The sequence below is a fragment of the Dipodomys spectabilis genome, unplaced genomic scaffold (genome assembly GCF_019054845.1).
Source record: "Dipodomys spectabilis isolate Male_0828 unplaced genomic scaffold, ASM1905484v1 ptg000118l, whole genome shotgun sequence".
Taxonomy (NCBI): Eukaryota; Metazoa; Chordata; class Mammalia; order Rodentia; family Heteromyidae; genus Dipodomys; species Dipodomys spectabilis.
The window spans coordinates 4,793,590-4,820,093 of record NW_024870795.1 but is presented as its reverse complement, the minus strand read 5'-3'; the positions used below and the strand labels follow the sequence as shown (position 1 = coordinate 4,820,093).

At 42.5% G+C, this 26,504-nt stretch overlaps 1 protein-coding gene across 1 annotated transcript in view; it reads right to left on the bottom strand.

The window, feature by feature from the left end:
- Positions 1 to 26,504, bottom strand: part of Maco1 (macoilin 1) — a 76,952-nt gene that overhangs the window by 5,488 nt on the left and 44,960 nt on the right. Inside the window, exons 7-9 of the mRNA XM_042688586.1 lie at positions 8,560 to 8,718; positions 6,096 to 6,278; positions 2,100 to 2,220 (exon numbers count right to left, since the gene is read on the bottom strand). Coding sequence (XP_042544520.1) covers positions 2,100 to 2,220; positions 6,096 to 6,278; positions 8,560 to 8,718 — 463 coding nt within the window. The remainder of the gene's footprint in view (positions 1 to 2,099; positions 2,221 to 6,095; positions 6,279 to 8,559; positions 8,719 to 26,504) is intronic.

The window sequence follows — 26,504 nt, the reverse complement described above, 5'->3', positions numbered from 1 at the left end:
GCCATGTCAAGCCTTTTCTGCTTATGTGGTGCTGAGGAATTGAACCCAGGGCCTCATGCATGCAAGGCAAGCACTCTACCATGTGAGCCACAGCACCACTTCCAGTTTTCTGGTGGTTTATTGGGGGTAAGAGTTTCATGCACTTTTCCTGCCTGGGTTGACTTTGAACCATGATCCTCAGATCTCAGCCTCCTGAGTAGCTAGGATTATAGGCGTGATCCACCAGCACTGGCTTAATCACTATTCTTGGCCTGGCCACTGAAACAGAATCTCATACTTTAAGATTTCACACATTATTCTGGGGAGCAAGGGTCAACTCCATCTCCATGGTGATATGCACACAGGAAACCATTCAAGAGTAATGAGTTCACCAATGTGTGGGGCACATTAGCATAGTCATATGCTAATGACAATGGTCTCTGCCTCCACACCCATCACTTTCTTGCTAGTTTAATTCAAGACCACAGAGAACTTTTTCTTTGATGGCCACTTGTGAAGTGGCTTGTAAACCCAGAATACTTATGGGCTAGAGTTAATTGTAGCTCAAATCATATAGCACTGGCTGGGAGCAAGTCAGCCAAGCAAGTTATGACCCCCATGTTTAGGCTCTGGTGAAACAGTAACTTAGAATATTTTTTTCTCATGCATTCCGCTCTCTTTTCTTCTTCTACTATTTTCATTTCGGCAGTACTAGGGCTTGAGCTCAGTACCTCTTTCTCACTTGGCTGGCTTACTCAGTTGGTGCTCTACCACTTGAGCTATTCCTCCAGTCTGGAATTTTGGTGGTTAATCAGAGATGGAGTCTCTTACACTTCAGTTCCTTGGATCTTACATTGTGATCTTCTGTATCTCAGCCTCCTAAGTAGCTGGGATTACAGCATGAGCTACCAGCACCAGGCTTAAACTTTCTTTTTGGTGGTACTGGGTTTTGCACTTGCTAGGCAAGATCTCTACCGCTGAGCCATGGCCCCAGCTTCTGCATTCAACTTTTAATCTGGATTTTCTTTTTGCATGTTATGAGTTCTGAATCCTATTTTCCCCCACTATCCCAAAATTGCAAAGCCTTTTATCAACTCATCTTTTAATATATTTTTTATTGTAGAGATTCTGTACAGAGGGGTTACAGTTACATGAGTTAGGTAATGAGTGTATTTCCTATCCTGCATTGTCACCTCCTCCTTTGTTTTTCCCTACCATCCCTTCCCTCCCCACCTCCCCAACCTGCCCCCCCCATCTTTTCTATCTTTGATGCTACCTTTCCTGTACATGGCAGCTTTGCTCAGTTACTCTACTCTACTGACTTGCCAATAATTTCTTAGCAGTCCCACAAAATTAAAATGACTGTATCACTGTAATACATGGCATTAAAATGTCACTTTGAGAAGTAATGCCAGTAACTTGGTTAAGGTACATCTGGCCCCAGGTTGTGACTATGTCCACAGCCCTTTCACCTTTCATCCCAGCCCTTGCCCCCTTCCTTGTTACGCACAGCTAAGAGCTATAATCTGCAGACTCAAAGTTAAAGAGAGATGTGTGGCTTCCAAAGGACACTAATCTGGCCATGCATCGGTGGCTCACGCCTGTAATCCTAGCTACTCAGGAGGCTGAGATCTGAGGATCTCGGTTCAAGGTCAGCCTGGGCAAGATGAGACTCTTATCTCCACTCAGAAAACCGGAAGTGCCACTGTGGCTCAAGTGATAAAGCGCTAGCTTTGAGCTGAAGAGCTCAAGGACAACGCCTAGGCCCAGAGTTCAAGCCCCATGACCACCAACAACAACAAAAAAAACCCAAACCAAAAAAAACTAAGGACACTAATCTGAACTGTAACTTGAAACATTTAAATGAATCTCTGTAAGCCAAATCCTACTATAAAACATGCCAAGAGGCTGTCAACATTTCTGACTTATATTAGGATCTGACCATTTTAAGCAGGACTGAATTAGCTGGACGTGGTTAGAGTGTTTTGTCATTTTGTTGCACACAAATTTTCAGATGCAATGAGATTTGGTTTGTATCACAAGTACCACAGTGAAGCACAGAGCACAATCTAGGCTAAGAGAGGAATTCAGCAGGAGCAAAGTCTTTTGTTTCCCATTACCTGAACTTTCAGTTCTAGGTCTCTAATCTGGTCTTCTTTCACCTTCATGTCCATTGTGAGCTTCTTGCCTTCTGCTTCTAGTTCTCGGATCCGGTTCCGCAAGGTTTCAGTGCATTCACCCCTGTAGAAAAGAGAAGGAAACGAGGGATCTAGGAAACTATAGTTTACATTTCTCCCTCTGTGTTCATGGGAATTGGTCCAAGATCCTACTGGATGCCAAAATCCAAATCTACACAGGCTCAAGTTTCCCTCCCCACCTCCCATCAGTCGTGGGTCATGAATTCAGGGCCTGGGTGCTGTCCCATAGCTCTGTACTCAAAGATAATGCTTTACCACTTTGGGCCACAGCTCAACTTCTAGTTTTTGAGTGGTTAATTTGAGATAAGAGTTTCCTAGGTACTTTTCTGCCTAGGCTGTCTTTGACTGTGATCCTCAGATCTTGGCTTCCTGAGTAGCTAGGATTGTAGGTGTGAGCCACCAGCGCCTGGCTCAAATTCATTCATATAACAGCATAGTCTATGTGGAGAAAGAGGAGCTCTATTACACTGCTGGTGGGAATGTACACTTATACAACCACTTTGGAAAGCAGTCTGGAGGGTCCTCAGAAAGCTAAATATTGACCTCCCTTAAGACCCAGTCATACCACTTCTAGGCATCTATCCTGAACAACAGGAACCAGTATACAAGGACACATGCACCTCCATGTTTATTGCAGCACTGTTCACAATAGCCAGGATATGGAAACAACCCAGATGTCCCACCACAGATGAATGGATCCAAAAACTGTGGTATCTGTACACAGTGGAATATTATGCAGCCATTAGAAATGACAAAATAATGGCATTTGCAGGGAAATGGATGGAGCTAGAAGAAATTATGTTGAGCGAGGTAAGCCAAGAGCAAAGAGACAAACGGCACATGGTCTCCCTGATAAGTGGATGCTAAATCCAAAATGTAAGGTGATACGACAAAATTAACCAAGCTTAAGAAACAAAGGACTTCCACTCATCTGGCTGAAGCACTACTAAATAACCCCAAGCTGCTGACCACATATATGATATATATGTGCACATTGGAGGGAAAACAGGAGGACGACACAGAACTAGAGGGAATCAGGGAAAAACAACAACAGCGGGACCATCAGCGACACTGGACATTGATCAAAATGAACTAAGCAACTCAATGGCAGCGATGGGAGGGAGAAAACGAGGAAAGAGGGAACAGCTGACACTGCAAAACAAAAGAAATGTATATAGCACCCAATGTGAAGAAATAACTGTATTGCCAAGCTCATAGAACTCACAAATGTTATAGACCACGACAGACAATTTTTTATCAGAAATAGAGCTGTGGCTTGAGTGGTAGAGCACTAGCCTTGAGCAAAATAGCTGAGGGACAGCACCCAGGCCCAGAGTTCAAGCCCTAGGACTAGCCAAAAAGAAGAACAAAATATATCAGTCTTGCAGTGTAAGTACAGGCAGCCATTTATATCTTAGGGTTCCACATACAGATTCAACTATAGATAGCATATGTTTGAAAAAGTGAATTGTCAGTATTGAACACGAGAGACTTTTTGCTCTTGTCATTTTACCTACACAGTATGCTAGAACAGCTATCTACATGTCATTGACACTGTGCTGGCCATTAGAGGTGGGGATGGTATTGTACAGAAGATGTCCATAGGTCATATACCAAAACTATGCTTTTTTTTAGTTTTTTTACTCTTTTTTTGACAGTCCTGGGGCTTGTTTCAGGGCCTGCTGTCCCTGAGCCTCTTTGAGGCTTGAGCTCTACCACTTGAGCCAAAGCACCATTTCTGACTTTCTGAATAGTTTGTGAACTTTTTTTTTTTTTTGTGGGTCATGGGGCCTGAACTCAGCCTGGGCGCTGTCCCTCAGCTCTTCAGCTCAAGGCTAGCGCTCTACCACGTGAGCCACAGCGCCACTTTTGGCTTATTCTGTGTATGTGGTGCTGAGGAATTAAACCGAGGGTCTCATGCATGTGAGCAAGCACTCTACCACTGAGCCACCTTCTCAGTCCTTTTTTTCTGAATAGTTTATTGGAGAAGGGAGTCTTATGGACTTTCCTGCCTGGGCTGGCTTTGAATTGTGATCCTCAGATCTCAACCTCCTGAGTAGCTAGGATTATAGGCGTGAGCCATTAGTGTCCTGCTGGACTATGCTATGGTTTTTTTTCCCCAAGTTCTTTATTGTGATTAAGTGATTACATAATTTCCCAAATTTCACAGTCTTGTGGAATAGTGATGCTTAGTTAAAGTCACATACACATTCTAACTTTCATGAGGCAAATTGTCTATCGTGGGGGCTGGGAAGGTGGCTCAGTGGTAGAGCACTTGCCTTACATGCCTAAGGCCCTGGGTTCGATTCCTCAGCACCACATAAGCAAAAAGAAAATAAAACGGAAGTGGTGCTGTGGCTCAAGTGGTAGAGCGCTAGCCTTGAGCTGAAGAGCTGAGGGACAGCGCCCAGGCCCAGAGTTCAGGCCCCACAACCAGACCCCCGTCCCTGAGCTTTGTCCCTCAGCTCAAGGCTAGCATTCTATCACTTGAGCTACAGTGCCACTTCTGGTTTTCTGGTAGTTTATTGAAGATAAGAGTTTCACAGACTTTCCTGCCCGGGCTGGCTTTGAACTGTGATCCTCAGATCTTATCCTCCAGAGTAGCTAGGATTACAGGGGTAAGCCACCAGTGCCTGGCTGGTGTATTTTTTTATACTCCAGGGTTTGTCAGGTTTTAACTTTGGGCTCAATATATTCATTCAATTTCTGATCATTTCAACAATGATCTAAAATGATATCCATTAATTGAATGTCTATATGAGCCAGACTCTAGGCTAGGTTTACTCTACCTAACAACTTAAAGTATATTACCCCATTTTCCAGATAAGAAAACTAAAGTGACATAGATATAACATTAGTTTAACCTTAGCTTGTATGTTATCAAGGTCTTCTAGCTTTCTTTTTTTTTTTTTTGGTCCAGTCGTGGGACCTGAACTCGGCCTGGACGCTATTCCTCAGCTCTTCAGCTCAAGGCTAGCACTCTATTATTTGAGCCACAGCGCCACTTCTGGATTTTTTTTTTCTGCTTATGTGATGCTGAAGAATTGAACCCAGGGCCTCATGCATGCAGGGCAAGCACTCTACCACTAAGCCACCTTCCCAGCCCCTCTAATACAATCTTCTACCAGCCATGGTGACTTGACTCCATGCATACAGAGTAAATTAAGGTAGAAGTGAATGCACTGTCTCCAGTAGGGAGTCAATCAACTTTATTAAAAAAAAAATCTCTTGCCAGGTACTGGTGGCTGAGGATCATACTTCAAAGCCAGCTTGGGCAGGAATGTCCATGAAACTTTTTTTTTTGGTTGGTTGTGGGGCTTGAACTCTGGGCCTGGGCGCTGTCCCTGAACTCTTCAGCTCAAGGCTAGCACTCTACCACTTAAGCCACAGTGCCACTCCCGGTTTTCTGGTGGTTTATTGGAGATAAGAGTCTCTCGGACTTTCCAGCCAGGGTTGGTTTTGAACTATGATCTTCAGATCTCAGCCTCCTGTATAGCTAGGATTACAGGCATGAGCCACTGGGCGCCCGGCCCAGGAAACTCTTATCTTTAGTTAATAACCCAAAATCTGGAACTAAAGCTGTGGTTCAAGTGGTAGAACACTAGACATGAGCAAAAAAAAGCTCAGGAATAGAAATTAGGCCCTGAGTTCAAGCCTCAGGATCAACACAAAACAAAAAACAAAACAACAAAAACAGTATTAAAAGCAATCCAGTAGGGCTGGGCATACAGCTCAGTGACTGAGTACTTACTTAGCATGCACAAGGCCCTGGATCTGATCTTCAATTCTACACAAAACACACAAACAAAATCCATCCCGGTATGTTTGCTGTCTGTCCAATCCTACCCAAAGCCTCAGATCTGCATGTTGGTCCTGAAAAGCAGCCTTGTTTTAAACACTCGTGTCACATGGACATACCTAGATGCAGCCGCAAATGCAACAGCCCGGGCAGCAGTGGCTTCTTCTAACTTCTTCCTTTTTTTCTCCTCCATTAACTGCTTTTCTACAAAACTTCGGGCTTCCTGTTCAGCTTTTAGCTTTTTTTCCAACTGGCTGATATTCTGCTTATCTTTTTGCTTCATTTGCACAGCATTATGTAACCTATAGGGAAACAGTTATCACTAATGTTTTACTGTTTGAAAAACCCACTATAAACCCTTTTGTTTTTCCCCTACCATTTCAGGTCAAGTAAACAGGAAGTTTGAACAGCAAATCATAAATATCAACTCCCAGTGTGCCCAGAGGAATATATTTAACAATTCCTGAACATCAATAAGCAAGGTGTCTTTTTTTATTATTTTTTTATTGTGAAAATACTGTACAAAGGGATTACAATTACATGAGCAAGGTAATGAGTACATTTCTTATCAAGCATTGTGGCCTCCTCCTTTGTTTCCCCTTACCATCCCTGCCCTCCCATCTCTACCCCCCCCCCCCCCCCCCCCGGCCCCCAGCAAGGTGTCTTAAATGACTCAGCATCAGCCCTATGCTCTGCTCCCTCAAGGTAAGGGATCCATTGTAGGTAGTTTAGCACACAGGCTTTGGGAGGTTTCTAATAGAGGGGAATCATTGTGGATCTAACTATAGTGCTGCAAAGCACTTAGAAAGAACTTTAGTGGCATCAAAGACCACAGATGGGACTAGCTCATTGAAATTGCACTACTGTGGGAGAAAGAGGTCTTTCTACTACTGAAAATAGTCGTTTTGTAGCCTTTCTGGCTGAGCCACTTACTCAGTGTTCCCAAATCCATCACTCAGAAAAGAACACAGTTTCCACCTATTAATACGAGGTGGGCTTAGCATGAGAATGTTCCCTAGGGATCAATGCTAGCACCATCACAAACAAATGTTGGTCAGAAACACCACCGAGTTTTTTTGTTTTTAAAAACCTGTAATATTCTAGCTTTGGACTGTTCATCATCCCTGGTGGTGAAGGAAATGCAAATAAAGACAACCCTGAGATACCACCTTACCCCAGTCAGAATGTCCCACATCCACAAATCAGCCAACGACAAATGCTGGAGGGGATGTGGAGAAAGAGGAACCCTATTACACTGCTGGTGGGAATGTACACTTACACAACCACTTTGGAAAGCAGTCTGGAGGGTCCTTAGAAAGCTAAAGATTGACCTCCCTTACGACCCAGTCATACCACTTCTAGGCATCTACCCTGAACAACAGGAACCAATATACAAGGACACGTGCACCTCCATGTTTACTGCAGCACTGTTCGCAATAGCTAGGATATGGAAACAACCTAGATGCCCCACCACAGATGAATGGATCCAAAAATTGTGGTATCTATACACAATGGAATATTATGCAGCCATTAGAAATGACAAAATAATGGCATTTGCAGGGAAATGGATGGAGCTAGAAGGAATCATGTTGAGCGAGGTAAGCCAAGAACGAAGAGACAAATGGTACATGGTCTCCCTGATAAGTGGATGCTAAATCCAAAAGGTTAGGTGATATGACAAAACTAACAGGACTTAAGAAACAAAGAACTCCCGCTCATCTGGTTGAACCACTACTAAATATCCTCATGCTGCTGATCACAAATATGGTATATAACATGTGAACACTGTTATATATTACAGACTGTGGTAGACAATTTGCTCCAGGGAAGTTAGAATGAACTTGTGACTTTGAAATTATGTAATCATTTAATCACAATCAAAAAAAAAAAAAAAGAACCTCGGGGAAGGGAGGGAGGGAGGGGATGGTAGGGGGAAAACAATGGAGGGGGTAACAATGTTCAAGAGGAAGTGTACTCATAACCTCACTCATGTAACTGTAACCCTCTGTATAGTAGCTTTACAATAAAAAAAAAAAAAAAAAAAGGAAAGCCCAGAGCCATAATGTAACTGCATTGCTTGGGGGGGGAGACAAGTTTTACATTGAGTCAACAAGGAATTCCAGAATGAATTAATGGAAAGCTTACAAGAATTCTCCTGGAAATGTTGAATTTTTGCTGGCCTCTTCAAATAAAATCGAAATCGAAATCGAAGTTCAATGTCACTTTCTAGTTCTGAGGATCAAAGTAAATGTAGTCTGATCCCCTGGAAATTTTCACTCAAAGAAACACGATTTTCAAGTTGTAGAATTACTATCAATTTTACTTATATTATTACAAGATCTCAATAACTACCTCACATAAGTAAATAAATTAAAAGAGAAAATAAAAATTAGTATAAATAAACATGATGTTTTTACATATTTTATAAAACATATATGATGCTAAATCAAATACCTGTAAACATTTTATTTAAAACTTCTCTGCTACGTCTGTGACACCGTGAATCTTGTGTTCCAAGCCCTGGAAATAAGAGACATAGCAAGGCCACAAGGCTGGCCGCCAAGGGCCAGCAAGTATACATACTTGTTCTGCAGCAGCTCGTTCTCCTGCCGGAGCTGGCCCATTTCTGAACGCATCCCTCGCTCAGTGCTTGAGAGGGAGCTGATCTGACTGCGGAGCTCTTGTTCCACTTGCCTGCTGGCTTGCAGGTCAGCCTTTAACTTTTTAATGTCTTGTTCCAGCCTAGGAAGAAAAAGGCAGCATTTTCATCTAGGAGAGAGCACGCCGTGGCGGGGGGAGAGGTGAGGGTTGGCAAGGGACCCTCAATGAGGGATCAGTGGGTGGAAGAAGGCCCTATCAGAAGCCTGTCTGAAATCAGCCTAATTTTACTGTGTGATCCACCAAGCCTGCATCTTCTTCCTAATATGGGTAAACTTTTGATTTCCCTTAAATGCCTGTGATACTGACAAGTAAAGATGGTATTTGTAAGTATCTGCGATACTAAAAAAGGAGGGGCAGGAAGCTGAAGTGGCTGAAGGCTAAGGTCACCTTCTCATTGGTGATTTTTCCTTACCAGCAAGAAGAGTCTGCTAAAACTACTATCCCATGGTCCCCAATTTATCTTATTCCTTGCTCAATCTATTTTCTTGAACACCTTGTTTCATTTTAAGTGAGGTATAGTGAGGATTTTATATGCACAGGTAGTAAACAATCAATTTAAAAAAATACAAGATTGTAGGGTACTGGTGGCTCACGCCTGTAATCCTAGCTACTCAGGAGGCTGAGATCTGAGATGGACCACGGTTCACAGCCAGCCCAGGCAGGAGTGTGAGATTCTTATCTCCAATTAACTATCAGAACTGCAAGTGGTGCTGTGGCTCAAGTGGTAGAATGCTATAGCCTTGAGCAAAACAGCCCAGGGACAGTGCCCAGGCCCTGAGTTCAAGCCCCAGGACCAACAAAAAAACAAACAAATAAGATCAAGTCTTTTATGTCATAGGAAGATCTTACTGTTTTACTACGGACTAAGAAATAGATAATTTAAATGACTAAACAGCACCACCACGAAGGTTATGTAAGAGGAATAATAATGAGAACACATGTGTCCAGCATTACTGTACAGACTTTAACGGTATGAACCTATCTAACTACATGACCACAGGCCAAGTGCAATTATCATCTCTATTTTTCCATGTGAAGAAATCTTGCAGCCCACGATTCCCCAGGCAGTAGTGGCACCAGAGTCCATTTGTCCATTCTCTTTCCCACCAGGTCAAACTGGAGCTGCCTCTGCATATGGGACAGGCAGAAGTGCTCCTGAGCGCTGCACAGAGAAGACTGAGAATGCACTTGGGCCCCGACTATAGACAGGATTTGAAGTAGAGGGAGGATGTGCACTCACATTGGAGCAGGGAGAAGAGGCATGTTTGAAAACTCAAAGGCCAGGGCTACAACTACAGCTATGGGGGGACAAGGCTCAGTCTGGCCTCAGGTATGACTGTACTAGCGTAGAGTGGGAAGGGTTGGCTGGGACTGTGGACAATGGTACTGAAGATCAGGTGAAGGATATACTCTGTGAGACTAGGACATTTTTCTACCAGGATATAAACACAAAATAAGGTAAACATCAGTTTATTCTGACAATATTCTTGCATTTATTTATTTTGGTTTTTGGTGTTGGGGTTTGAACCAGGGCCTCACACATGCTACGCACAAACTATCCCACTGAGCTACTGACAACCCTGATGAAACTTTTTTTTTTTTTGGGTCAGTCGTGGGGCTTGAACTCTGGGCCTGGGTGCCGTCCCTCAGCTCTTCAGCTCAAGGCTAGCACTCTACCATTTGAGCTATAGCGCCACTTCCGGTTTTCTGGTGGTTTATTGGAGATAAGAGTTTCATGGACTTTTCCTGCCCAAGTTGGCTTTGAATAGTGATCCTCAGATTTCAGCCTCCTGAGTAGCTAGGATTACAGGCATGAGCCACCGGCGCCCGGTCTGATGAAACTCTTCTGTCACTAATAGCATACCAATGGCAAGGAGATTTCTGAAGGGCAATGTCAATTTCTCTGGAGCTGTAGAGTAAGTCCCTAGAGACATGTTTATGTTGTCTGATCTCACTTAAAAAAAAAAAAAAACAAACAAACAGCAGGGTTGGGAAGGTGGTTTAGTGGTAGAGTGCTTGCCTAGCATGAAGCCCTGGGTTCGATTCCTCAAAACCACATAAACAGAAAAAGTCAGAAGTGGAGCTGTGGCTCAAGTGGTAGAATGCTACCTTGAGCAAAAGAGCTCAAGGACAGTGCCCAGGCCCTGAGTTCAAGCCCCAAGCAAAACAAACAAAACAAAAAACAACAACAATCAGCAGCTTGCACTTGGTGACACACATCTATAATTCCAGCTACTTGAAAAGCAGAGACTGGGAGGATCTCAGTTTGAGGCCACTTGAGGCAAGAAGTTAGGAAGACCTCCACTGCAACCATTAAGTTGGGGGTAGTAACCCATGCTTGCCATCCCTTCTAGGCAGAAGATATAAACATGGGTATCACAATCCAGTCAAGCCCTGGCAAATAATGTGAGACCCTACCTGAAAAATAATTAAAACAAAAATGATAATGGATGGGGCTCAAGTGGTAGAGCACCTGCCTAGCAAACATGAGGCCCTGACTTCAAACCCTAGTAATACAAAAAGAAAAAGAAAAGAAAAAGAGAGAAGGAAAGGAAGAGAAAAAGAAAGAGGAGGAAACAAAGAACAAAAGGAAGAAAGGGAAAAAGAAAGAAAGAAGGAAATCCAGCTTTATTTGATCTACCATTAGGCAGCTTCACAAAAATCTCCCCCTCACCCCCAACCATTAAAAACTGAAGGTAATCTCTTAGGTGCCATTGTAGTTCCCCCATTCAGAACCTGGGAGCATGGCCTAAAAACCTTGTGTTCCAGAAATACTGCTGGGTCTCCTGACGCGGCTCAGTCCCCAGGGAAGGGTCACAAGTTGACATCACGCCACACTTTCCCTATTGTCAGGGTTATTCCAGTTCAGTGTACTCTCAGAACTGCTCTCAACAATTAAAGACTGGCACTTACACCATTGCCACACTGTTGCTCATTCATTTGAAGTAACCCAAGGGACCTATTCCCAAACAGGTCGATGCTGTCAGGTGTATACCATTAACTATGGCTGAAAACATGCTCGGTAATTTATCTTCACTGAAATGATTTCACAGTTGGAGGGTTCCATTTTTGGTAGAGAAGGTGAGTTTTCTGATGAGAATAGGAATTAGCATGGTTTTGTAAAGGAAGTGACATCAGGGTTCTAAACTCAATGCTGGTGCCGATTCTATGTCTCTGGGCAAAGTATGTGACATCCAAGCCTCAGTTTCCTCATCAGCTGCCAATCTCCGAAGCTACCTCTGGTAGGGCTAGGATTTCTAGGCCTGACCCACTTACAGATGGCTGCTGGTGTGCTTCTTCAGATTACCACCTCAACTGTACCAATTGTGGTATAGAGTGTGGTGTACACCTCCCGCCCGCCAAGCCACAGTGCCACAGACAAACATAAACACAAAACTCAGTAGAGGCTTAATGTTAGAGTGTAGTTTTCTTCTTTTCCTTTTTCCTCTCTTCCTCCCTCCCCAGTACTGAGGCTGTCCTTTAGCTTTTTTGCTCAAGGCGAGCACTCCTAACACTTGAGCCATAGCTCCACTTCCTGCCTTTTTTTTAGTAGTTAATTGGAGATAACAGTTTCATGGACTTTACTACCCAGGCTGACTTCGAACCATAATCCTCAGATCTCACTCTCCTAAGTAGCTAGGATTATATGCAAGGGCCACTGACACCAGGCTCATTTAAAATCTAGCCTAGGAAGCGGCACTGTGGCTCACATGGTAGAGTGCTCACCTTGAGCTGAAGAGTGCAGGGACAGCGCCCAAGCCCAGAGTTCAAGGCCCACAACCAACCAAAAAACTAAAAATAAATAAAATCTAGCCTATCTCCTACCATAAGCTAAAAATAATATTTTGAGCAGGGTACCAGTGTCTCACACCTGTAATCCTAGCTAATCAGATGGCTGAGATCTGAGGAAGCCAGCCCAGACAGGAAAGTGTGAGACTCCTATCTCTATAGGAGATTTGATCCTCAAATCTCAACCTTCTCAGTAGCTAGGATTTTGGGCATGAGCCACTAATGCCCACCTAGCTGGTTTATTTTTTATTTTTATAAAACAACCAGGGGCTGGGAAGATGGCTCAGTGGTAGAGCGCTTGCCTTGCATGCCTGAGGCCCTGGGTTTGATTCCTCAGCACCACATAAGCAAAAAGAAAAAAGCCAGAAGTGGCGCTGTGGCTCAAGTGGTAGAGCGCTAGCCTTGAGCTGAAGAGCTGAGGGACAGCGCCCAGGCCCAGAGTTCAGGCCCCACGACTGGAACCGCCCCCACCCGCCAAAAATAAATAAATAAAACAACCATTTAGGGGTTGGGAAGGTTGCTTAGTGGTAGAATGCTTGCCTCAAATGCATGAGGCCCTGGGTTCAATTCCTTAGCACCACATAACCAGAAAAAGCCAGAAATGGCACTGTGGCTCAAGTGGTATAACACTAGCATTGAGCTGAAGAGCTGAGGGACAGCTCCCAGGCTGAGTTCAAGTCCCACAACCAAAAACCAAAACAACAAGAACAAAAAAAATTAGTCTCAGAAGACATGGAACTAAAATCTTCATAATTTTCCTAACTGCTATCATCAACATTGTAACAGTGAATGACTGAGAGTTAACACCAGCTTTCCCAGCCTATGCAGCTCTGAGCAGTTAAAAAATTTACAATGGGCAATTTGTCATACATTTTTGTCAAAGCATTCATTAACCTTGAAGGTCCACTATATACTTTAAATCTTTACTAAGCTAAGTGGTAAAATGATTCAAATCTCATAGTGGATTTATTTTTATTCCAAGAATGGTAGCCAATCAGTATAAAAAACATAATACAGGCTGGGCACCGGGGGCTCACATCTGTAATCCTAGCTACTTAGGAGGCTGAGATCTGAGGATCATGGTTCAAAGCCAGCCTGGGAACCTCCATCTGTGAGACTCCTATCTCCAATAAACCACTCAGAAAACCAGAAGTGGTGCTGTGGCTCAAGTGGTAGAGCACTCACCTTGAGCTGAAGAGCTGAGGGATAGCACCCAGGCCCAGAATTCAAGCCCCGCGGACAAAAAGAAAAAAGAAAAAAAATAAAAGGTTTTAAAAATGTAAATAACTCCTATCCTTTCAACTAGACAGAACTCACTACTTGGAACTGATTATCTTTTCCGCATGTCTTCTGTTCATATGCCCTCTGGGTGAAAGCACAGCTGGCACATAATTGCCTTCTTCCATTGATTAAAAAAAAAGACAACCAATAATTGCTGCATAATTTTCCATTGTATGCATGCTCTATACAATCCTGTTTCCATGATATGGCTCAATTTTTGCATCTGTTCAACAGAAAAATGTATGGCATGAGTTAAAAAAATTCCCCTTAGTTTTTATTTAGATAACATAGCCTTTATTTAGTTCAAAAAGTCTAGGTGCTTCCTTATTTGAAGATTGACTCTGCGTTAGATCATATATAATTGTGGAGAAAGAAAATGCAAGTTTTTGTTTTTTATAATGTTGTAGCTGCAAAATTACTTTGCTTGGAAAGTTCAAGGTGTCATTCCTCATCAACTGGCTCTTTCTCTTTTCAAATCAGGTCACATTCTGAGGCACTGGGGGAAGAGGACTACAACATGTGAATTTAAGGGTACCCAATTCAACCTATGACACTCAGGAACCTGGGTATCATTCCTGACACTTACCACTCTTCCCTTTCCACATCTAATGCATCAGTGTGCTCTGACACTCCTAAGTTAAGTGCACCCTGGGTTTAACCATTTTTATCTTTACCCTGTCCTTTTTTTTTGGTCAGTCATGGGACTTGCACTATGGGCTCTGGTGCTGTCCCGGAACTCTTCAGCTCAAGGCTAGCACTCTACCACTTGAGCCACAGCACCACTTTGGTTTTCTGGTGGGTTAGTGGAGATAAGAGTCTCAAGGACTTTCCTGCCCGAGCTGGCTTTGAGTGGCTAGGGTTACAGGCGTGAGCCACCGGCACCGGCTGTGTCTCAAGTTTTAAAAGAACCATGTGAGTTAGTAAACTGAATTGAGTCAAGTGCTGGGACTATTCGTTAAATAGATTACTACTTGCCTTAATGATATACTTAACCCCTCAGTGCTGAAAGTCAGTTCTTTCCTAGGTAAAATGTAGGTATATAATTAGTGTGAAATATCAAGAAGTCCTGATTGAACAGTGTTAAGAGGTTAATGAAAAATCTTCAAATGTATTTATGAGGTTTTATTAAACTATCAATAATTGCAACCTAAATTAGAAGCAAGTAGACAGAAAGAAAACAGAGCAGAAGAAAGCTTACAATTATTAAAACTAATTTCAGTATCGGGATTTAAAAAATGGAAGAAAAAAATTCACCCAATACACAAGTCTGTGGGGAGGGAAGAGGCTGGATGGGGAGAATGATAAAGGGGTGATCAGAAGCACGAGGCACTTAGATGACATGTTAAATTGTAATGTCCACATATAACCTTTGGAAGATCATTAAATAAATTCACTCAGAAGTTTGGACCCCTTCATTGTCAAACTTCAGTAAGATTCAGACAGAAAACAAATGCACATTCTGCATTCTTCTCCTTTTCAAAGGCATCACTACTTTGGACACAGAGGCCAATGGCAAAACTAGAGGCCACATTTATTATAAATATCACACCCATTTTTTCCCCCAAGTGGACAAATCTGGATTCTAAACTTTTTTTTTTTTGGGTCCGGTTGTGGGGCCTGAACTCTGGGCCTGGGTGTTGTCCCTTAGCTCTTTAGCTCAAGGCTAGCACTCTACCACTTGAGCCACAGTGCCACTTCCGGCTTTTTTTTTTTTGCTTATGTGGTGCTGAGGAATCGAACCCAGGGCCTCATGCATGCAAGGCAAGCGCTTTACCACTGAGCCACCTTCCCAGCCCTGGATTCTAAACTTTTATATATTAGTTGAGGCAGTCTAGCCACTCTACAGGTAATATGAAAAGCTAGACTCAACATCTAGGCATGTACTTCAGCTGCTCCAGAATCCCAACACATTCTCTAGTTCACAGTCAAAGGCTGGGGACCATTTTCAGCAGCACTTCTTTGATGCTCAAGTAAGACTGACTTGGAAGCAGATCTGTCAAACTGAGGATCTCTCTTATCCACCACAAATCTTAACTATGTCTCTAATCCTACCCAGCAAAGGAAAGTTATTTTGTGATTAATACTTAATTGTAAGAGGAAAAGATTTATGTTTTAATAAAGGATGATCATCCTACTATCCAAAAATTGAAGTTGAAAGTGTTACTTTAGAAAGGTTAAATAGGAGCCAGGTATTGATGGCTCACGCCTATAATCCTAGCTACTAAGGAGGCTGAGATCTGAGGATACAGTTCAAAGCCAGCCCAGGCAGGAAAGTCCATGAGACTCTTATCTCCAATTAACCACCAGAAAACTGGAAGTGGCACTGTGGCTTAAGTGGTACAACACTAGCCTTGAGCTGAAGAGCTGAGGGACAGTGCCCAGGCCTAGAGTTCAAGCCATAAGACCAAAAAAGAAAAAAAAGAGAAAGGTTAAATAGGAGAAACGTCTTTGAATATCTGGGAGGCCATGTGACAATAAAGTATCAGGTTTACTTGAAAGAAGTATTTAAGTATCTGAAAAGGTAGGGAGACCTGTTTCTAAATGTTTATAGTTGTCATCTCTGGTGAGCCTCAGCCAGCACTGTTTCTTCACTGAAGCTGAAAGGTCTCCAGTCAGCACTGCCAATAACCTCATACTTTTATAAAGCGTGAAGCTTTCTGAGGCCTGACTGAGTGCACAGAAGCAGAAGGCACCAGGGCAGTAAAAAGTTCCATGAGAAACAGGCAGACCTTGTTCCAGACAGGACTTCACCTAAGGAGGGACTAGGTTCCCAAATACTCTAGGAGTCACCTGTATCCAAATTCCAGAACACCAGACTATATGTGGACCCTGTTAAAGGGCTATGGTTACAGCTGCATTCCAAAGAGCTGGGGACTCGAACTTACCCTGCTACTAGCACTGAGAGAAAACAGGCTTTAGAAACCCATCTCCAAGTTACATAGTCAAGTGACTGAGGTGGATTTCCCACCAGGATGACCAGTGTAAACAAGTATCAACTGACAAAAATTCCTAACAGTTATAGTAGAGTTTAATAGTGTTGTTTTTGAAAATGGACCTTAAAAGAATGGGTAAGAATGAAAAATGAATGTCCCTCTCCAGAAGGGTTGTATAGTTAAGGCAGAGATGTCTGGCAACAGAGAATGGGTCATTTAGTTATGCTGGAGTTTCATCGTCTTTACACAGATCTGATTTCTAAGAAGATTTACAGGTCCTAGAAGCCAGGAACAGACTGTACTATGAACTGAGAAAGAGTGACTGGATTCTAACACTTTACAGATCATGTCGCTAATCCTCACACTGTGTCCATCTCCTCAGTGCTCAGAATAGACAGGGCTGCTATGAGGACTGCATGATAACAGAAAAGAGTCAATGAGTGTTTGCTTTTGAAGAAGGCAGATGCATAAAGAGAGAATGAATGAAGAGTAACTGCTTCATCTTGATAAGTACCTAATTCTATTAGGAGTCTCCTGGCATTAATCACAAAGGACCACACAGCTGTGTCTGTTTCCAGACCACACAGCTGAAAGCTGAGTTCATAAATAAAAGCTCTGTTCCTAAAAAAAAAAAACACCAATTACCCTCCACTCTGACTTCCCCTCCCACTTTAGGGTCATCCAACTGATAGGTCAGGCAGCACAGGTCATTCACAGCAAAGTATATGCTAAGTACATGGTGAGTCTTACATAAGGATGATACTGACTGCAAGGGGCTCCAGTACATTCTACAAACCACAGCTTTGAAAATACCAAATGAAGCTGCCACCAGACTTACTGTGGTGACTACAATTGCTTACCAGGTACAAACATCCCCAAATAGACAAGGGTCTGGTGATCTGATAAGTGCCTTATGCTTTTACTCCATAATCTGTCAAATTCAGAAGGCAAACACATGCATTTTCCTTAAAGAAGACAAAAAGAAATAGAAAAAGAATTCTAGAGGATTATATATAACTGGCCATTTAGGGAAACAATGGTACTGAGAGTGAGAGAGAGAGAGAGAGAGAGGGAGAGAGGGAGAGAGGGAGTATGTGTGTAATAGGTCTTAAACTTAGAACCTTGGGATCCTTTTCTACTCATGGCTGTCATTTTACCACTTGAGCCATATCTCCTATTGTACACTAACTTTTAAAGTTAAAAATAAAAATATGAATGCCAATAACAAGAACTTTTTTGTGTGTGCCAGTCCTGGGTCTTAAACCAAGGGCCTAAGCACTGTCCCTCAGCTTTTGTATTCAAGGCTAGCAATGTACCACTCAAGCCACAGCTCCACTTCCGGTTTTGGATATAAGAGTCTCCCAGATGTTCCTGTAGGAGCTGGCTTGAAACTATGATCCTCCGATCTCAGCCTTCTAAGTCCCTAGGATTATAGGTGTGAGCCTGGCAGGCAGCCAATAACAAGATTTTTTTTCTTTTTTTTTCAGTCATGGGGCCTGAACTCTGGGCCTGGGCACTGTCCCTCAGCTCTTCAGCTCAAGGCTAGCGCTCTACCACTTGAGCCACAGCACCACTTCTGGCTTTTTCTGCTTATGTGGTGCTGAAGAATCGAACCCAGGGCCTTATGCATGCAAGGCAAGCACTCTACCACTGAACCACCTTCCCAGCCCCTGAAATTATTTCTTAATAGTGCTGAGATGCCACCAAAGTCCAACAGAAATTGTTGGACGTACTAAGTCATTCAGTCATGAATTGTAATGCTCACACATGGACAGTTAAGACAAACAGGAGCAAGTGTGAAAATAAGTATGCAGATAGCCAGGTGCTGGTGGCTTATGCCTGTAATCCTAGCTACTCAGGAGGCTGAGATCTGAGGATCACGATTCAAAGCCAGCCCAGGCAGGAAAGTCTGTGAGACTCTTATCTCCTCTCCAATTAACCACCAAAAAACTAGAAGTGTTGCTATGGCTTAAGTGGTAGAGTGCTAACCTTGAACTGAAGAGCTTAAGAGCTCAGGGACAATGTGCAGGCCCAGAGTTCAAGCCCCACGACTGACCAAAAAAAAAAAAAAAGTTTCTTGTCTTATTTTTTGCCAGGTAGGCTTGAACTCTGGGCCGAGGCATTGTTCCAGGCTAGAGATCTACCACTTAAGCCACGGCTCTACTTCTACCTTCTCGTTGTTAATTGAAGATAAACATCTCACGGACTTTCCCATCTGGGTTAGCTTCTAACTGATCCTCAGATGTCAGCCTCCTGAGTAGTTAAGAATTACAGGTATAAGCCACCAGCGTCTGGCTTAAAATGTTCTTATCTATTGATGCAGTATTTGAACATGCATACAAAGATTTATGTAAGTGTACTTTCTTATATAATAAAATCAGAAGCATTTGAGTACTCACTAGAAGACTGGCTAAATTATTATTGTATATTCATATATCTACTTGCTATTAACATAAAATCATTAAAAATCATTGACTATTCAATGATATGGGAGAATAATCAGTAAAAAATACAAGTTGTGGGCTGGGAAGGTGGCTCAGTGGTAGAGCGCTTGCCTTGCATGCTCAAGGCCCTGGGTTTGATTCCTCAGAGCCACATAAGCAAAATGAAAAAAGCCAGAAGTGGCGCTGTGGCTCAAGTGGTAGAGCGCTAGCCTTGAGCTGAAGAGCTGAGGGTCAGCACCCAGGCCCAGAGTTCAGGCCCCATGACCGGACCCCCCCCCCCCAAAAAAAAAAAATACAAGTTGTATAAAGCATCAGATAGCAAGTTTGAGCCCTGGTCTTGGACAACAAAACCATAAAAAAAAACACAAGTTGCAAAGCATCTTACATATATAAGCATATAAGAATGTGGGGGAGGGGGGCTGGGAAGTTGGCTCAGTGGTAGAGTGCTTGCCTTGCATGCATGAGGCCCTGGGTTCAATTCCTCAGTACCACATAAGCAGACAAAAGCCAGAAGTAGTGCTGTGGCTCAAGTGGCAGGACACTAGCCTTGAGCTGAAGAGCTGAGGGACAGCGCCCTCCCCCACAACTGGCAAAAGAGAGAGAGAGAGAGAGAGAGAGAGAGAGAGAGAGTGTGTGTGTAGGAGACCACACAGCAAATTTGGTGGCAGTGGCTCACACCTATAATCCTAGCTACTTAGGAGGCTGAGATCTGAGGATCACAGTTCAAAGCTAGCCTGAAGAGAAAAGTCTATAAGACTATTATCTCCAATTAACCACTAAAAAGCCATAAGTGGAGCTATGGCTCAAGTGGTAGAATATAGCCTTTAGCTAAAAGCTCAGTGGCAGAGCCCAGACCCTGAGTTCAAGCTCAAGGACTGGCACATCCACGTGCATGCGTGCACACACACACACACACACAAATATATATCTAATAAAAAATTCTGAGGGATGTGTGCAGCATGTAAATGGTTAGTCCTTCATCTTCAAACAGCATAATAAATATGCATACCGTTTTAATTATTATTTTGTAATTGGGAGAAAGTTATTTCAAAAGAGAAGGCTGTTAGTCAGCTTTTTGTGAATGTTCAGTGTTCCTTATTTCTCTTAGTCATAGACTAGTTTCAGAATATACTAAAAGCCCTAAAGAAAATCTAATGTTTCCTTCATAGACTGTTTGGGCCACTCCAAAGAAGGGAAATTTATCTTTCTGAAATAGAAAATGCCTCAGTTCTTAAACCAACGACTTGCTATTCATTGGTTTCTACCAAAACAATCATTTCTGTGAATGTAGAGTCTAGAGCTACAGATTGTTATGACTCTCTGGAAAATTCCCTTGGCTGCATGTGACCCTGGGTCAGGACATACAGATCCTACCACATATATCACAAGGGCTCTGTGGAAGTCCTGATTCTAAAGCAGCATGCCTGTGAAGACTGGCAACACCCAGGACCTAGGCCATAGCCTGAATTTTTAAGTTTTGGTATATATATATTCCACCCTCCTCCCCGCCTTTTGTTGGTCATGGGATTTAACTGGGTCTGGGCACTATCCCTGAACTCTTCAGCTCAAGGCAAGTGCACTACCACTTAAGCCACAGCATCACTTCCAGTTTTCTGGCTTTGAACTGTGATCCTCAGATCTCAGTCTCCTGAGTAGCTAGGATTACAGGCATTAGCCACTGGCACCTGGCAGTTTTGATATATTTTATGCTCCAAGAAAATCTTGATAGGGAAGAAGTCACCAGTCCTAGACACAGGTGGCCTGAACAGTTCTCTGCACTGCAGATGCACTGAAGGATCATGAACACCAGAAGGACAAAAGCCACCCTTCTTATACTAAGCTATCCTTTCTCCTTCTACACTGGAAAGCTCACACTTAGGTGTGGGATTCAACAGGAAAGGTTGTGGTCTGTGACTTAGAGAAAATACAAGGGCAACATTAAGAGATGACAAATTAGTTCAATTTTCCCAGATATTCCCTAATAGAAAATCCTACAGCTCTTGTTTTCTGAGAGTCAAATTTTGATAGGTGGAGCCAGGGGATGGGTGGGAACAAAACATAAGCATAATAAGAAAGGTAAGGAGCAGAGATTCCAGCATGGTGGTTCATAAATGTGTTTTATCTCCCAACATAGTATTAAAAAAAATCTCTTTAACTAGATGATTTGACAAATAAAGATCTATTTTGGGCATCTGTTCAAAATGCCAAAATATCCAAGGATTTGGCAACATTGGGCCTATAGTCTCCTGCAGCAACAAGTAGCTGACCATTTGGCAAAGATACTCCCAAGCTCTCCTATGTCAGGTACAGTACTGAAAGCTGATGATGACAACACAGACCCCAGAGCACCCCCCTCTCCAGCTGCATAGATTCTTGGGTCTGTCCTGCTCTTATATGAGTCTGCGTCTGTATCTGCTTGCTACAGAGTGAATGTCGGGATGCGTGTGTGCACGTGTGTGTGTGTGTGTGTGTGTGTGTGTGTGTGTGTGTGTGTGTGTGTAATGGATTGATCCTTTTCAGTTTATCACTTTTTATTTCTGTTCTGAATCTAATGGAACACCAAGAAAAATAAATCTACCTTATGATGAAGATTTTCTTCTTAAAAAACAACAACAACAACAAAATAGCAAAAAAAAAAAAACCACACACACAAAAAAACTTATTTTAATCCCAAGAGTCCCAGCAGGCCAGAAAAAAAGGTCAAAGAGGTCCCCAAGGGATTTACAAGACTTAAATATGCCTAACACAAGTTGGCAAAGTATCCAAAGGGCCAGTATGTAAATGACAGCATGAGGAACACGGAGGAAAACAGAGTTTCTCTTCTTTGAGGTAACCTCCCTTCGTGGAATCCACCACTATTCCCTTAGCTGTAAATCTCACCTTACGATGTGCCAGTCGAGGCTCAGAACTAAACACAGTAAGTTCCTTTTCAATCCTAGTGAGGAAAAACTTTCAGTCTCTCTAGAAATTACTTTGTTGATAGAAATGCTCTCTGAATGTAACTTTAGAATGTTCCTTAAATGGGGGGCTGGGAAGGTGGCTCAGTGGTAGAGCGCTTGCCTTGCATGCATGAGGCCCTGGGTTCGATTCCTCAGCACCACATAAGCAAAAAGAAAAAAGCCAGAAGTGGCGCTGTGGCTCAAGTGGTAGAGTGCTAGCCTTGAGCTGAAGAGCTGAGGGACAGCGCCCAGGCCCAGAGTTCAGGCCCCACGACTGGACCAAAAAAAAAAAAAGAATGTTCCTTAACTGGATCTCCAGAAATTTACAGGTTATTGCATAAGTTATCTACAAAGCAAAATCATCTTCCTGTCTGGCCACCTGGATATGAAGACATTAAATTCATTTGTGCCTAGTTTCTAAAATGGCATGTGGTTTTCAATTCACAAAGTACCCATTTAAATATAAAACCAGGGGCTGGGAAGGTAGCTCAGTTGTAGAGTGCTTGCCTTGCATGCATGAGGCCCTGGGTTTGATCTCTCAGCACCACGTAAGCAGAAAAAGCCAGAAAGCGGCTCTATGGCTCAAGTGGTAGAGTGCTATCCCTGAGCTCTTCCCAGAGTTGAAGCCCCATGACCCACAAAAAAATTTTAAAAATATATAAATAAATAAAACCATCGTGGTCTACCATGTTTATATCCCAGAAGACTGTGCAGGTTTTTGTTCATTTGTACAGGCCCTGGGGCTTGAACTCAGGGCTTGGGTGCTGTCCCTGAGCCTTTTAGCCCAAGGCTAGTACTTTGCCACTTGACTATTTGGTGGTTAATTGGAGATAAGAGTCTTGAGGACTTTCTTACCCTGGCTTGGCTCTGAACCTTGATCCTCAGATCTCTCAGCCACCAGCTACTCGGGCACTTGGGTTAATTCTGCAGTTTTAAATGCATGCAATGGTTAAAAATAAATGCCAACTATATTGTAAATTAATATAAACGGAGTTAACTAAGTGAAACCATAGGAACTTAAAATATTATAAACATAACAGAAAATGAAATAAACAGGCCTGCCAATATATATTTGCTCAGACACAATGCCAGACAACCATAAATCAAACATGTTTTTCACTGAGACTAAAAACACATACACTTTCTTAAACAGACATATGGCTCTACTATTTATTTTTTCCACTTAATAATTTCTAAACCATTTAAGAGTGACCATCTCTAACATATTTAATCTAGTCTGGCCATAACCTCTAAATGTCGAGTTTTCATAGTCCTCATTCTAAAATCTCACACATTTTTACCTTTCAGCTAGAAATAATGCCATTGCAAATAATTTATTACATGCACAGCAGAGGCAGAAAGGCCTGTTTTGGTAGCCCATCACTCAAGGGACAGCAAGTCATTGTCTAGCAATAGCTGGTATGAAGGTAGCAAACACAATATGGAAAGCAGCAGGGTAAAGTCCTCAAAGCCTAGATTCTTGTCTCCTAAAAGCAGACTTTTTTTTTTCTGCAAATGACTCCTGACGTATAGGCAAAATATATTCAAATGTAAAAGAAGACAAGCAAATACACTGAGATAATGTATTTCCTCACCTGGATAATCTGTTTCCTCCAACCTAGTTCCTTGGAGGAAAGAGAAAAACAGTAAGCTGTAAACTGGGTACTGGTGGCTCATACCTATAATCCTAGTTTCGGGAGGTACAAGTGGTAGAGCATTAGGCCTGAGCATAAAAGCTCAAGGCCAGTGTGTTTAGTCCCTGAGTAAAAGACTCCCCCCCCCCCCTGCACATGAATAGTAATGTAGGAATCTGAGTTCTCTAATTATCTCCAGGATGGTCAAGGCCAGCAGAGAGCCAGACCCAAGTGATTTCTCCCCATATTCTTGGATGATAGGTGACTTGTACCTAAATTCATTGACCCTGGAGCAAAACAAACATCCTGCCAGAGCAAATTGTTTGACAACTGTATCTCAGAGGATTTCTCTCATCTTGTTCTATGTAATTCCAGAGTTCCTTGCCTCAGAAAAGTAAAGCCTTGGTAAAAAACACTGACAGACGGCTGATCTGTAAGACTTCTTAGGAAATACCAAGGAAAGTGGTTTGGAATGGAAACTCCATTAAAATGAAAAACAACAACAACCAGGTAACCTCTTTAAAAGCAACAAACTGTTTAACTCTGGATGTCTGGTTCTTGGTTCAGTCTAATGCAATATATTTAGGTTTTCTAACATCAAAAGCTTTTTTTTTAGTTGCACCATATAAAAATTACTGGTCCCTAGTTTCTCCCTCTCCAATGGCTGGCTTCCCTTCACAAAGGTATCTGTCATTCATTCACGAGGCATCTATTGAGTACCTACTCTGCCAACACTGCGTACTGTGATAGAGAAGGGAAAGGCAGCCTCTGCCTCACTGAGCTTACATTCTGTTATGGACACAATAAGCCTGCTGTAAAATTCACACTGTATAGAAAGTAACGATGTAGGAAGTAAATGTCCTCTACAAACCACACTGGCCATCTGGTATAAAGGTCAAGTATTTACTGTGTACCTGACGAATATATCTACCCATGATTCTAGTGGTTCATACAATATAAACTGTTTGGTAATTCACTCTCTCCCCTTTAGCAATCAAGCTTGGGTTCTTTCCATTACCTTCTTTTAAGACAGGCTTCAACCTTTAAGGGCATCTTTTGTCATCTTTATGATTTCCCACTGTGGATCCTTTAGGTCCTTGAGGGAAGGGAAATGGTCTTAAAAGCCTCCCCATCCCCCCCCCCCCCATCCCAGAGGCTCTAGTTTTTGAACTCATTACTTTGCTTGCTTCCTTCCAGAAGGCAGGCCTTACCTTTGGATTCTAATCTTGCTCTGCTCCTACAATCTCCAATTTCCTCCTCACTTTAAAACAGCTTGATCTAGCAATTTACTTCCTCACCTCCAGAAACTGGAGCTGGCTTCACCTACTCCAAACCCTGACCCAGGCCTGGTTTCTTACAAGCAACAGGAAAAAAGAACAGGGCAAACTGGTGTTTTTTTGTTCTCCCAGTAAAGAACATTCATCTCTAGTTTTCCTTCTTGCTTTGTAAGACTTTTCTAAGATCACAAAATAAGGGCTTCTTGGATCTCTCTTCACTGCATCTGTTTCTTGGTTATTCACAAAGAATTAAACAGAACCCACTGGCAATTAAACATTAGTATCTCAGACCATGGATCTTTCTTTTCAATGGATGTCATCTTAAATTATATGTAGACATCTTACAATTTGGGCACATGAATAATTATCCCAAACAGCAAGGCCACATATACCAAAGAGCCTTCAGAAAGTCAGAGCTTATACAATAATCTGAAATCCTAGCATTTAGAAGACAAGAATAACCACAGAAGTATGGAAGTCTGTGAATGGTTAGCTGAACCAATCTTTGTCATCAACAAGTTCTAGTCAAAGGGAAAAGCTGGTTACTATTTTAGCTTTTCTTATCTTCCCCCCTTTGAGAGAAATCTAAAGTCATAAAATATAAATGCAAAGTTTCTATGGGCTAATGAAGGCCAATGACACCAGGTACACTCATGCACAGACCTCTAAGTATGTCACAGATTTTAAAAACAAATGCTAATCAACATACTCAATGATGAACTAAGACATTATATAGCTTATTTACAAATTATGTTTTACCAGTGTATATGCAAAAAAATTTTCTGTTAAAGACACAGATCTGATTATGACAGTCATTTCCCGATATGGGTACAAGTTAAACACTCTACAGTATTAATGAGCTGAAATTTCTCCAAGTATTTCTCTGTTCTCTTTCCCTCTGAAGGAGGGCATCATTGGTTAAGGATTTCAGGAAATATCCTTAGATATATTTTCTCTACTTCTTTGCCTTACTCTCTAGCTTTCAAGCCAACAAATAAACAATTATAAGGGGAAACTAAGTTCTAAGTGATTATATTTTGGTGTGCCCAAATAACCACAAGTTTAGAAAGGAATAAAAGAGCTTTGAGTATATTACAATGTTACACAAAGTTCTACTTTCCCCAGCTCTTTTGTCTGGCACTGGTTGCTCAGGCCTGTAATCCTCAGATTGAGATCTGAGGATTGTGGTTCAAAGCCAGCCTGGGCAGGAATATCCACAAGACTCTTATCTCCAATTAACTACAAAAAAGCCAGAAATGGAGCTGTGGCTCACAGTGGTAGAGTACTAACCTTGAGCACAAAAGCTCAGAGATAGAGCCCTAGCCCTGAATCGAAGCTTCAGGACTGGCATTCATGCACCCACCCATCCTCCAAGCTCTTTAGTCTTCCACACCTTCAAAACCTCTAAGTGGCATCATGGGCAGTGTCTGCACCCCAAGATTCCAGGTCTCCCAAGCAGGAAGGGAACAAATGGTCTCCCTGCAGGATAAGCTGACATTCCTGATCTTCCAGTCTGATGCTGCCAAGCTAAGCAACACAAGAATTAAAGGGTGAATCTCATGTTCTAAGC